The 13,033-nt window shown below is 33.0% G+C and overlaps 1 protein-coding gene and 1 long non-coding RNA gene across 5 annotated transcripts in view; one reads left to right on the plus strand and one right to left on the minus strand.

The window, feature by feature from the left end:
- Positions 1 to 1,342, minus strand: part of LOC114929301 (uncharacterized) — a 62,583-nt gene extending 61,241 nt beyond the window's left edge. For all 3 annotated transcript variants that reach the window (XR_014925055.1, XR_003819230.2, XR_003819229.2), the window contains exon 1: positions 1,149 to 1,342. This is a non-coding gene — a long non-coding RNA (uncharacterized LOC114929301). The remainder of the gene's footprint in view (positions 1 to 1,148) is intronic.
- The window catches only part of LOC114929268 (uncharacterized), a 38,916-nt gene extending 26,210 nt beyond the window's left edge, over positions 1 to 12,706 (plus strand). The window contains exons 1-3 of one of the 2 annotated variants that reach the window (XM_029300780.2): positions 8,233 to 8,448; positions 10,557 to 10,914; positions 11,844 to 12,706. In XM_029300780.2, coding sequence (XP_029156613.1) covers positions 8,428 to 8,448; positions 10,557 to 10,914; positions 11,844 to 12,064 — 600 coding nt within the window. In that variant the 5' untranslated portion in view covers positions 8,233 to 8,427 and the 3' untranslated portion in view covers positions 12,065 to 12,706. Of the gene's footprint in view, positions 1 to 8,232; positions 8,449 to 10,556; positions 10,915 to 11,843 lie in introns of those variants that run through there. The other variant, XR_014925052.1, reaches the window with a different exon arrangement.
- Positions 12,707 to 13,033: the final 327 nt, after the last annotated feature.

Consider the following 13,033-nt stretch of genomic DNA (forward strand, 5'->3'; position numbering starts at 1 on the left):
AAACTAGAATTTGTGCTATAAAAATTAATTAAACGTAATAATATTTGATGTTCCGTTTAAAGTGTATATTTATTATGACTTTAACGAGCGCATCTTTGTTGATACGAGTGTTATCTTAATTGTCGTTTGTTCGTCGACTGCTACATGTTACGGAAACAACACTCGATATATGCCTTTTCGTGGGACGTGTGAGTAAGTTTGTGAGTAATTAAGTACCGGAATGAAGATTGATTAACTATACGCGGGTGCTCGTTAAGATCTCATCGCTTTTGTATTGTGAGTTTGTCGAAAGCTCCTCTCGCCCCGGCCCGTTTTTGTGGTCACTTGGAACTCGAGGAAGATGTTAACGTTTTGATCGGGGGAAGCATAAAATGGACAGCTGTAAATGGTGGTTTTAGTTGCATAAAATTGATGCCATGAATATAATTTTGTATAATGTGCAATTAATCCTAAAATTAATATCATAATTTTAATTCTTATTCCTCATTCTTAATATAAAATTTTTATTAGCTTTCAAAATATATTAAAAATATTTTAATATTTGTTATTAATATTTTTAACATTTGTTTAATTAATTTAAACGGATATTCGTTTTAATTCTTATTCCTTATTCTAAATATAAAATTTTTATTAGCTTTCAAAATATATTAAAAATATTTTAATATTTGTTATTAATATTTTTACCATTTGTTTAATTAATTTAAACGGATATTATTCGTTAAATTCGCCAAAGAATTCATAGTTAAAAAAAAACGACAGTAATTCTTGAAGATATCACGTACATACTATTATCCATGTAATAAGAGGGCAATAGAAAAATAGTGCGCATGAAAGGGTCGCATTTCTTGATGTGTACGTTTCACAACAATTCGTAGCGCGGTATTCGCGGTCGGAAGATTAATTCAGCCAGAGGTTCTCAGCAGGCGGTACGTGACGAACGCGAAAATTAAAAGCCCCCCATACTCGCCGGTTATACGTCGCCGAGCATTTTGTACCTCGGGATTAATCGCCAAACGCAATTCGCAACGGTGCATCTAGACGAGTCACGCTCCAGGCGTCGCGATACTTTGCGAAGGGCGGATAGAATTATGTTAGCCTTATCGCTAACCTGCCTGCGCGCTCCCATTTTCCAAGTGATACGTACTTACCTAAGGTCCGCCCGCTTGAAATTGCGGCGAGAAGAAAAATAGCGGCGAGAGAAATTCCACAACGCGTTAGTGTGTCGTACGACGACGGGATAAGTGTCCCGGGCGGATGAGAAATTTCCGTGGGAATTTTAATTGAGCTTCTGACGACCGAAGAGCAATAAGCGCGTGGGAGTTTCGTGTGCTTCCGCGGCTCGTGATATCTCGTCCGTTACTGCCGGGAGTATAAAAGCTCACAGCTTTCGCGCGCGGTCTAAGGTTCGCGTAATTTGCGTAAATATGTTTTATGCGCTCGTCGCTATTGACATTTGCTATCGCTTTTCATCCGAGTGCTCTCTTGCCTCGCTTAATTCGACAAACATTTCGACTTTTTATTCTATCATTAAACGTGGTATTTTATGATTAGTATATGATTAATACAGTTTTATATTCTTGAAGTAAAGTTAATTCTATTCAAATTAAACTTTCTTTTATAATTGGTATAAATATCAGATTCTTTAAACTTTTTTCTTTATTTTACTATAATGTTCGGCAGAATCTAAATCTTTAAAGACATCCAATAAAAATCTTTTTACTTTATCTAAATATGAAAATAATATTGTTATGTTTATCTATATTTTCTTTTTATTTTTTTTTATTATTATAAACACAATTTTATCGAACGTTTTTTAATACACGTGTTTACTTCAGATACTTCAACAATTTGTTTTGTAGTCATCTGCGAATTTAATGCCACTTTCAAAATTGCTCGTTTTTCACAAGGTGTTACCACTGCAGGTCGTTTTAAATTACCTCTTTTCCGCCATATCCTATTTTTTAGATTTTTTAACATTTTTATGACAATTTTCTAGCATTTACATATTTATGATACAGCACATTTTTTTCATTCATTTTTGTTGGACAATATTAATATAATTTATTATTGAACTATTGTAAGGTTAATCTACAGAGCCACGATTCATTTATTAGATAAACTTTACATGAAAATCTATATAAATAATTATCATTTTCATCGAGAAATGACTGCTAAGAAGTTTCTTGTCACATTTTTATATAAACATGTCGAATAGATCTTGAATAAAATTTACGAGAGTAGTTTTATTAAAATTGAGCCCAATCAAAAGTTTTCATTGACATTGTATGAGAAAAGTAACATTGAAGATTTTTCATTATTAGTTCTTGAAATGACTAAAAACATATTTGAAAAATTTTGAATTAATTATTTAATAGCACCTCGTTTTTTCATATACTTAATATCGAGACTATATATCTCTCTTTTTATAATTTAAAATTATTCGATGAATAAGGTATAATATATTCTTATTTATATAATTATAAGTTATAAATGTAATTTATTATCTTTGTAATAGTATATAATATTATTATAATACGCGTTGATTTGATTCTTTCTCGTATACACGGAGAAAAATATTATTTCTAATTCATATATCGATGCATCTGCATCGGATGAAAAAATATATCTTATACAATGCAAGATATTCACATTAATACATCGTTTTTATCCTCGACAAGGGAATGAAGCTCTCTGAGAAAAGAGTCGTCAACAAACCTTTACCTTCCGCGATCGCGTCAAGTGCAAATTGAGTAGATTCACCCGATCTGAGTCGGATCCTCTCTGCTGCAATTGCGACCCAAGCGCTTCACGATTAAAACAAATCTGCAAATGCGGTCGATCCTCTTTGAACAGGTTTCCCTCGGCGCGAAAGAGCGAGCTCTTCTTTCTCTCAGCCGAGAAGCTCCATATCGCGTCGGGAATCATACTTACTCCGAGATCGAGCTTCTTGATTTACGGCTTGAAATACGAGACTGTACCTTTTATAGCTTAGACTATATTATATATATATATGTTATATATATATATAAAGCTCGGATCTCTTCATACTTTTCATCGAGACTTCCCTCGCGAAACCGTTTCGCGGAATCTTAACAAGAGAGGCTTCGTGCGATGTAATGTGGATTTAATGGGTGGGCTGAAGCAGCACGCGAAATACAAAGAAAGTTATCACGGGCAAATTGTACAGATGCAATTAAATTATAATCGATCCTTAACTTAAACACGAGATGAGGAAAAGTCACGCATGTAATACGAGATCGAGGTCATTGACATCTCGAAAATAAAAATGTATAGTAATAAAATTTATTCGAAATATCTAAAATTATTCTCCCTGTCCTTCCCTTTTTTTACGAATTCTTTCAATTTCGAACGCTAAAGATATCTGGATCAAGTGTCTGTTGATATAACTGGTATACAGATATAACTATAGTGTCTCGATGTTAAATTGCAATTACAATAATTAAATTGATATCCTATTAAACTGATTATTCATAAATGGCAAAATACATATCTCGATTCGCGCGAGGGATATCTGCAAAATGCCAATTAGTTTAATCGAGTCGAGCATTCGAACTTCTGACGTGCGTCACGTGCGAAACGAAAGCATAATACAGTCGACGACGCGACGTTCGTTTACAAATGTTATGTCGGGACGATGGAATCGTGCGGCGTACATTATTTATGCCGGTTTTATTCGATTGCACGCTCGACCAGTTTTTTGTGCCAACTGTCAGTCGTTCTATGCATGCATGTGTTGATGAATTTGGAATTCAACAATACTTGTTGTCATCATTATTTGTTCGCCATTATTCGAAAAATTTGGATACCTGAGGACATGACGAGAACATGACAGGATCAATCTATTTAATTATAAACTTTCTTTAAAAAAAAGACAAAAGATACATCATGTATAGAAAGTATCTTATCGTATGCGATAAATAGAATAAAAAAAAAAAAAAAAACGAAAACTAAGACATATTTATATGTATTTGACATTTTTTATCATGAAATGAATCTGTTATTTACCGCATAACAATAAAAGTTAATTACATTGATTTATGGTAGAAATATAAAATAACATTTTTATAGCAATACTCAAAATAATTAATATTTAAAAAATCTTTTTCTCTTTATTATTTAAATCATCCCAAATATTAATAATTCATTCTTTAAAACAACAAGCAAAATTGTGTGATTCTAATTGCTTTATTGTACGCAAGTTCAATAAATTGCTTAATAAAAATAAATACGCCATAGCTATATGCATTTACAATATTTGCAAACAATATATGTAAATAACATATTACAATTATGTGTTAATAATTCAAATTCAAATAATATTTTTTTAAATAATATTAATCAGTACATCATATATATATATATTGATTAATTCTAAATGATATTATATATGATAATATTAATGTATTATTTACTTTTATGTATTTATTATAATGTAAATAGATTAGCTCTTTAAAATACAATTATTCTACAGTTTAGTACTTTTAATATATTTATATTTTTTAAGTTTATAATACTTTTAAATACAAATATATCGCTACTTATATTATACAGAGAGAGAGAAAGAGAGCGGAGAAGGGAAATCAATAGAAAAAGATAATCAATAGAAAGTTTACATCTAGATTATACAAGAAAGGTACCGTTAGATTTTTAGACTTCAATCTTAAAGATATTTTAATTGAAGATATTTGACAGAAGATTTCAGGATAAGTTAATTGGTAGCATCTCGACAATATGCCGTGAATGACACGATCAATCATTTTTTATGTATAATATTTGGCATCATGACGTCGCCACGTTGCTTGATTTTTAGAAATGACAGAATGGAAAGTGAGCGAAATAATACGCTTGTATTCTCTGTACACATTTTGAAATGTCAAATATCAAAAGGCACGTATTAAGCCGCATGTTTATTGACATAACGCATTTGCGTATATTTTCTCGCAGTTTATTACTTTTAGGCCATTTTAATCCGAAACGCATTATATATAATAAAATTCTCTCTAATTTGCTTATTTATTAACTGTGAAGAGAGCTTATTTGCAAAACCGCGAAATTGCTCCAATTACCATCCTTTGTTGCGGCGATCCGGGACACTTCCTTTACGTCAATTTTATTACCTCGTGCTCTATGAAGTCGAGGAGGGTTAGTTGATTATCATTGCGCGTACAGAATATCGCGTTCGACTTGCTCGTCGAGAAGCAAGAATATTATGCGGAGAAATATACAAAGAGCGGGCACAAGTGCGATACGTTTATAATCGTTTGATGCGAAGACACGGCAATTTGTGCCGTATGTACGCGCTCATAATGGAGCACATTTATATTCAGCGAAGAAACAAGCGTATCATCGTTTCCCCGTCGACGTCGAAACAGCGGTTTGTGTCGTTTCAAAGGTTTGTCGGATGGTTAATAGCGGCACAAGGCTTTAATACACGTATTTCCCGTAGAATTTCTCTGCTCACAAAAGAAAATCCAATTAGCGACGTATGGCGAGTGCTGACGCGGCCTGTATTTCCCTTTACGCGTGTTCATTATCATAGCGCAATCCATTAATCGGGTTATCAAATGTGGTGAGGTCGATCGTTAACGTCTATCCTTATTGGACATCGCCATAAATCCCGCCAATCAAATTACGTGTCGTAGAGGTAATGGTCATTTACAATAATAATATATATATTGTACTATTATAATGATATACATGTATTATTAACTTAAATATATATATATATATATATATATATATATATATATAATATATATATTATATAAACGATAGCTTATTAATTGTGCCGCAGATTTGCAATTTACACGTAGCATCACTTACTGTTACAAATAGACAAATCGTGCATGAATATATATCCTTCATATATACGTGATATTGTGGTTTACACTACAATAAATAAATTTCTAATAAATTATAAATAAATTAACTATTGACGCTAATAGAAGACTTTGACAAAATCAAAGAAAGATGCGCATGAATTTAATTGAGATATAATAGTGTCATATATTTTGTGTCGCTCTCTCTTACGATGCAGAAAAGACGAAAGAAATTTCCGTAATACATAGTGATGCGATATTTCTTATCGTTTCACAACGAAGAAGGCAAAGAGGATGCCTTCTATCGAGCGCCAGCCAACTTTAGGCTGATTCTGTTTCGTAAAAGCACAGTATCTCTCTCTCTCTCGGAGTGCGTTTTAAACTACAAAGAAAAAAAAAAGATTTTATGTCAATCTACTTCAGCATAACGTTGCTCTTTTTAATATAAAATATAAAAAACGAATTATTAAAAAGGAACGAGGCTTATTGTGTAAGTCTTTTGTCGATATTTATAAAGAAGTAAATAAAACTAGAAAAACATAATTGTCGGAAATTATTGCATTAATATTGTAAAAAGTAAAATTTTTTCAATGATTACTGCTTTTATTGTTGTTATTATTTATTTATTGTCGCTATTATTCGATGTATAATACAGCATTATAGACGAAATCTTATGTGAATGGACCTGCGCTTAAGAATTGCTTTTCACGCGAATAGACGAGTCTTGTATAAGGCGCTTTGGGTTTCCATCAAACCAGATAATCTTAAAGAAGAACGCTATTGGACAGAATGAGGAAAAATGATTTTAATAAATAATACACAATCTGATTAACTTGAGGATTGAAATATTATTTTTATGCAATTTGAACTTTAACATATCTTTGAAAATCATCAGGCAAACGTTTTGACAGATAATACACTTTTTATACAATTCAATATTTACTTTTTCAAAAAAAAAATAAATAAATAAATGAATATTGCAAAGTACAAAAACGATGCGCAAATATTGTACAATATTCATAGTCATATTTAGCTAACAAAATGTATATAGAAATATCGCGCAATTTCTTTCGCAAATTTTGGTGATTTTAACAAAAAAAAAAAAATGATCTACACAAAACAATCTTTTAACTAATTTTAGAAATTGAAAAATAATTATATCTCGTATATTATCGTTCCAAATAACAACGACATATTATATGTATATGTGCATAATTACAATATTGATAATAATTCGCAGATAAACATATTTTCAATTATATAATATAATTTAATATAATTTCTATATATGTACATCCATCATTATGCTTTTTCCATATTGATTCTCGACGTATTATTATTATTAATCTTTCTTTGAAATAATCTTTCGATAGTTTGAGAAGTAAGATTTTCGTTTAAAATGAAGCTCTGAATTGAGAGATAAAAATTGATTCTCTCAAGCCAATCAAGTATTGCGTCTTGATGTCGAGAAAAGCTCGCGGCAATATCGCATCGTGTATCTCACGGGAAGAAGGAAGCCATTCGATGCGGCGCCGGCTGAGAGGAAGGAAGTGATCTTATACGATCTCTCGGATCATTTTTCAATGCATGCTACACGTAAAGATGCGCTGTCTATTAATACGTAATCGGTTTTATGACATTGCGAGTCATCGTGAAAATCGCCATTTGGAACTCGTTCCGGCTCTTGTAAAATATAAAGCGTATATAATACAAAACTGTCAATAAAAATTTTATTTAACTTTACTTCTAAATAGGATACTTTTAGGATAAATTGCGTTTCCATTAAAAATATAGAGAAAAAGAGATATATATTTTGAATATCTTTAAAAATGATAACATTTTAATTAAATAAGTTCTCTAAAGATATATTGCTATAAAAATATAAACATTTTATTATTACATTATAATCATTCATTATTTTTCTAAAATAATCCAAAATAATATTTTTCTGTCTTAATAATTATTATTCTTTTCTCTTGCATGTGCGCGCATAATGCTAAGAATTATTATAAGCTATAATTAATAAATATTACAAATTTGCGTTGATGTGAAAGATGATATATATTAAAGACGTTTATTTTAAATCAAATAATTCCATGCTCTATCCATGCTAAAATTTAGGTTTAAATAATAAAAGCTATCTTTATATTTTATCCTTAAGTTCTTTAAAAATTTACTTACATTGAAGATTTCATAATTTTAATACACATTTATAAATGCATCTGTATTAGCTATTTTTGTTCATTCTCAGTCGTACCGTTCGATTTCCTCGGTTTCTTTCTTTAGATCATTCTATGTGCAAATGAAATTATGTTTATATAATATGTTCATGTTTATTATTCAATTGATTATTATTTATATTTGTGCTCGAAATTTGTATTCTTGACCACCTCTATGTGACATTTGTCTAACTCTCTCGGAAGTGTATCTTCATCCAGCATCTGTATTCGTGTCGGAACCGGAACCGGGCGCGGATGTACGCACATATGTATGCGTGGCCGCGTGTAAGCAGAGCGAGCCGGTGTATAAAAGCCTAGAAAATACGCTGGTAAGTTGCAGTTCTCATCTGGCCGCCTGAAATATCGTAATGGTGGAGATGACTTTCAAGGTAGAGTGTCGAAACTCATCGCGAAGGAAGAGGAAAAGTGACGCGGCGCGGAGAAAGTGCTCGTTAAAAGAACCATTCCGAGACATTCGGACAAAGAGTCGCAGATAGGGAAGACAGTAGTAAGAGGGAAAGAGTAAAACACACAAAGAGGGAAATTCTCAAAGGGGAATAAGAGCTCAAAAAGCGCGACGGATTCTTAATTGCCCGTAATTACGAAGGTGTAAATGGCGCGCGCAAGGGTTTACGAAATAAATAATTCGAGATGAGACAGAAAAGAAAAAGTAGCTCTCTACGCGGTTCGTCGGAAACCCGAGCAACACCAATGTCGTGAATATAAGATGGAGTTAAAGCGTTCCTTAACATTCAAGTTTGCTTCATGTAATTAATTTGTTTAACCAAGTCGCGTCGCGAATATACGTTTTTACAAAAAAGTTAAAATTCTGGGGTTTAACTCTATGTACAGGAAAATTAAAAAGTGCACATTTCTCTCTAATCTATGGTAAACGGTTTTTTTAATTGAATTAAATACCGTTCTTTTGCGATTAACTAATTTTCAGATCTTCTTTCTTAACAATAAGTTTTTATAGTTTTTCTTTCCTTATTAATTTAAAGTTTTTATTATTTTTCTACGTATATGCATATTAATATAGTTTTCTTTTATATATTTTTGAAGCAAATTCACATTTTGTTCTGTACTGTATGGAAAATATTGATATAAAAAACTATTTTTTTAAATTTAATTATAGCAATAATAATAATTATCTTAAATATATTTATATACTATACATTTTCTTTAAATTTTGCACAAATTATGATGAGTATAACATTCATGTTTCCTGTGATAAATATTTAATGATTCGGTATACATAACACTGTACAGTTACGTAAAGCAAAGTATGCAAAATCTTGCATAGTGCACCTTAACATACATATATTCTATCTTTTTGCATATACTATACTATATTCCTAACTTGGACATGTATTCATAAGCAGTGGTGCAAGTTGTACGTGCATAAACAATTGTTCTAATATTGTCTATTCATGTTGTCAGTTTTGGCAAAATTTGCATAAAATAACTTTACAATTCATGATTCGCGGTTTCATTTTTCGCATTATTAATAAATTTCAAATCTCTCGAGCATTTATTTTCAACAATCTATGAATTATTTATATACAAATATAGCTGTGCTTACATCATAGATACATTTTTTAGTTAATTTTGTTGGACGAGGTGTAACGATTTTTTTTAACGTTCCGTTTATCTATAAGTTAAATAGATGCGAATGTCAAAATGTGAATCGATTATAAGGAAGACATAGAGATCAATGAAACGTAAAAGCAAGAAAGAACGAAGAAACATTTTCTTTATCACGTTTATTCTGCCTTTTCAATCGAGCCACTTCAATCGGACCGGTTCGTGTTGGGTTGAACATTGACGGGCTCTCGGGACCCCTGTAATTAAAAACGAGAGGCCGACGAACTTTTTCTCTCGCGAGAGAGATATGTCGATATATCGTAAATTTCTAGAGGCATTTCATCTCATGGCATTGAGTGAGTTTGTATACACAGGCAACATCGATTGCGTATAGATCACGGTTACATTTCAGCGCAATTTCGATTCAACGAACATTCTGCTAGTTTGAAATGTCCCAATTCATTTGGCCATATATATATATATATATATATATATATATATATATATATATATATATATACATGCACGCAGTATACATGAAAAAGTATTTAACTAGAACAGGCAAAAAAAAATATTTAAATTACAATCCTTTTTCCACTCGATTTTTCAACGATTTTTCCCCGTCATCGCGACATTATTCCAAAAAATTGTTCGAAAACATTTTTCCCTTAAAACAAGGCGAAAGAAGATCCAAAACAAAACAAAAAGCTAATAAATATAATCCGATAAATATATAAACGACGCTTACGTACCTATAAATTGACTCGGTGGTTCATGCGGTAACATGCGCTATTTACATCCATGATCGATAACTCGATCGTGGAGAATCGAGAGCGTGCCATTCCGTGCCGGAGGTGAATCTCCGGGACGGCGACGCGACGATGGTCGGCGACATAAACTTCTTGTGTCATAGGTCAACGTCGCGCTAACCATCGGCCTCGCCCTGGTCAATCGATCAATCACCGGCGTGATACCGCTGGACAGCGGCGCTCACCACGATCATCATCGCGTCTCGGTGGCGAGTTCGTACATGCACTTCCACGGGCCGGTGCAGGGCCCGGAATACGAGATAAAAGTGCCCCACGTCGTCGTCGACGAGCACCACTTTGGCGAGCACAATTATTTACACGGCCTGGACCATCAGCAGGAACATCACCATCACGATGGTACCTACACGGTTGATTACGTGGCGCATCCCAAGTACGAGTTCTCGTACGGCGTCGAGGATCATCACACCGGCGACTTTCACGGCCAGAAGGAGTCCAGGGACGGTGAGTCGGTCACTTTTACGCCTTCGTGACTTTCGCGGCGGGAAAACGACAAAACGGACTCTCCGGGACGGACTTGTAGGGGGCTACCTGTGGCGTCGCTTTACCCGATTTCCACGCGCTGACGTCGGCAAAAATTGCCACGGGTGAAAAGAAAATTGCATTTCCGCGAAGGCTGTCCGCGCCCTCCAACACGTCCTAGAGTGTACATATGAGTTTGTATGTGTGCGATTGCGAATCGCGCGTGTGTGTATGTATTCCGCGACACTTCTTCAGTTGAAACTACGTTTTCTCACTTGGAAACGTGAAGTTGACTCGAAGAATCGTAAACTGGCGTCAACAGCGCGACGGTATGATATCGCAGTTGTGTGCAGGAGTTTCTGTATAAAGGTATAAAGTTACCAAAAGTGAGCAAACTTTACAGGTGTATTTTTTGACCAAGTTTGGAGTCAATTTTTCCTCAGCGAAAGTATGGAAACATTATTATTTAGTGCTGATGCTATTTAGCTTCTTGTATTTCTTCGAGTTGTATACGGGCGATTGAAAGTGAAAGATTCTACAAATATTTATCAAAAGTTTAAATAAGTAAGAGTACCTTAACCTGCGTTTTCAATTTAAGTAAACTTTACTATATAGAATTATTTTAATTCTCAAATATCTTATATATATGTACAATGTTTAATGTTTATCCGCGAAGCCGCTAAACAATGTGACATCATGGTAAATATATTTTTTGATATAGAACCGTGAAAAAAAAAAAACTCGTTAAGAACGAGATATTTCACAATTGAAAGCTAACTGTCGATATTGTTACACTAATGGCATCTTCATCCGTGTTTTATGTTTCACCATCCTGTCACGCGACCTAGAAGGGTGAGAATTGAGAGATAGCAATCTTTTTGTCTTCTTACTAAACTTCTTTCTTTTGACAGGAGGCAGCGTAACTGGAGAATATAGCGTAAAAGATCCAGGTGGCACTTTTCGGGTCGTCAGCTATCATGCGGACAAGGAGGGATTTCACGCTGTAGTGCACACCACCGGGAAAAACGATCATTCAGGCGGGGTGTATGGTGGTCAAGGACACGATACGGAGACCCAAGGTCTACCCCTTCATGAATACGCCGCTGCGTTATCCGCACACGCGGGATACTGACAAGAGTGACGTGACATCAGCGATGGCAATCATGACCGATCGCTCTTTTGTACCTGGTATAATTAAATTCTTCTTCCTAGATCGTCAATATTGATGCGTGTCCGTTTTGTATACCAAAGGCAACAACATGCTATCCGTTCGATATTACATACAAACGCGGAAATAACGTATTCCATACACCGTTGTAAATATTCTTTTTCCCCTACGATACAAGCTCAACAGAAGATACGTATATAACTGTTTGCTGGTATTATGAAGTTGAATATATTGAAAAGTTATTGATAAAATGTGGTAAAGTTGCTGTACATAAATAAGGATTTATGTAAAGTTAATAGAGGTTTGTTTTTTTTTTTTGATTTGTGGTTAATTTAGCGTTCGCTTAATATAGTAATCGAGAAATAGTGACCAGAAATATTTTTCATTGTATACATCTCTCTAACTCTTTTTATATTTATCGGAAACCAGTAACACTTTAATCGAGCATTCGCATTTATTTGAAAACTCTTGTTAAAATGTCGGTATATAAAAAATTTAGTATATAGGTCATCCATAAATTATATACTTACTCAATATACGAGAATTCCTACACTTTATAATTGCTTCATGATTGAAGTTTTGGTTTAAAAACCAATATAATATATATTTGAGAAATATAATGTTAAATATGTAAAAATATAATAAAATGTTTGTAATAATTGAAATCTTGGTTATAATATTTCCATTAATATCGGACATACTTATGCAAAAATATCAATATTATTAGTAACATACATCTTTACTTCTTCTTTTTTTTTTTTTTAATTAAAGGTTCTATATGGAGATGTATATTAAAAGTCTGCGTGTTTACATACAAAAATGCATTTCATTGTAGAAAATAATTATCAACCAATTAAAATGTTATTAATTATAAAAAGTTTACCAACTATGTAAAGTATAACACGTTACAAGAATTCTGAAAAATAATAGTAA

Source organism: Nylanderia fulva, unplaced genomic scaffold (genome assembly GCF_048542155.1).
Source record: "Nylanderia fulva isolate GAGA-0341 unplaced genomic scaffold, ASM4854215v1 Scaffold3, whole genome shotgun sequence".
Lineage (NCBI taxonomy): Eukaryota > Metazoa > Arthropoda > Insecta > Hymenoptera > Formicidae > Nylanderia > Nylanderia fulva.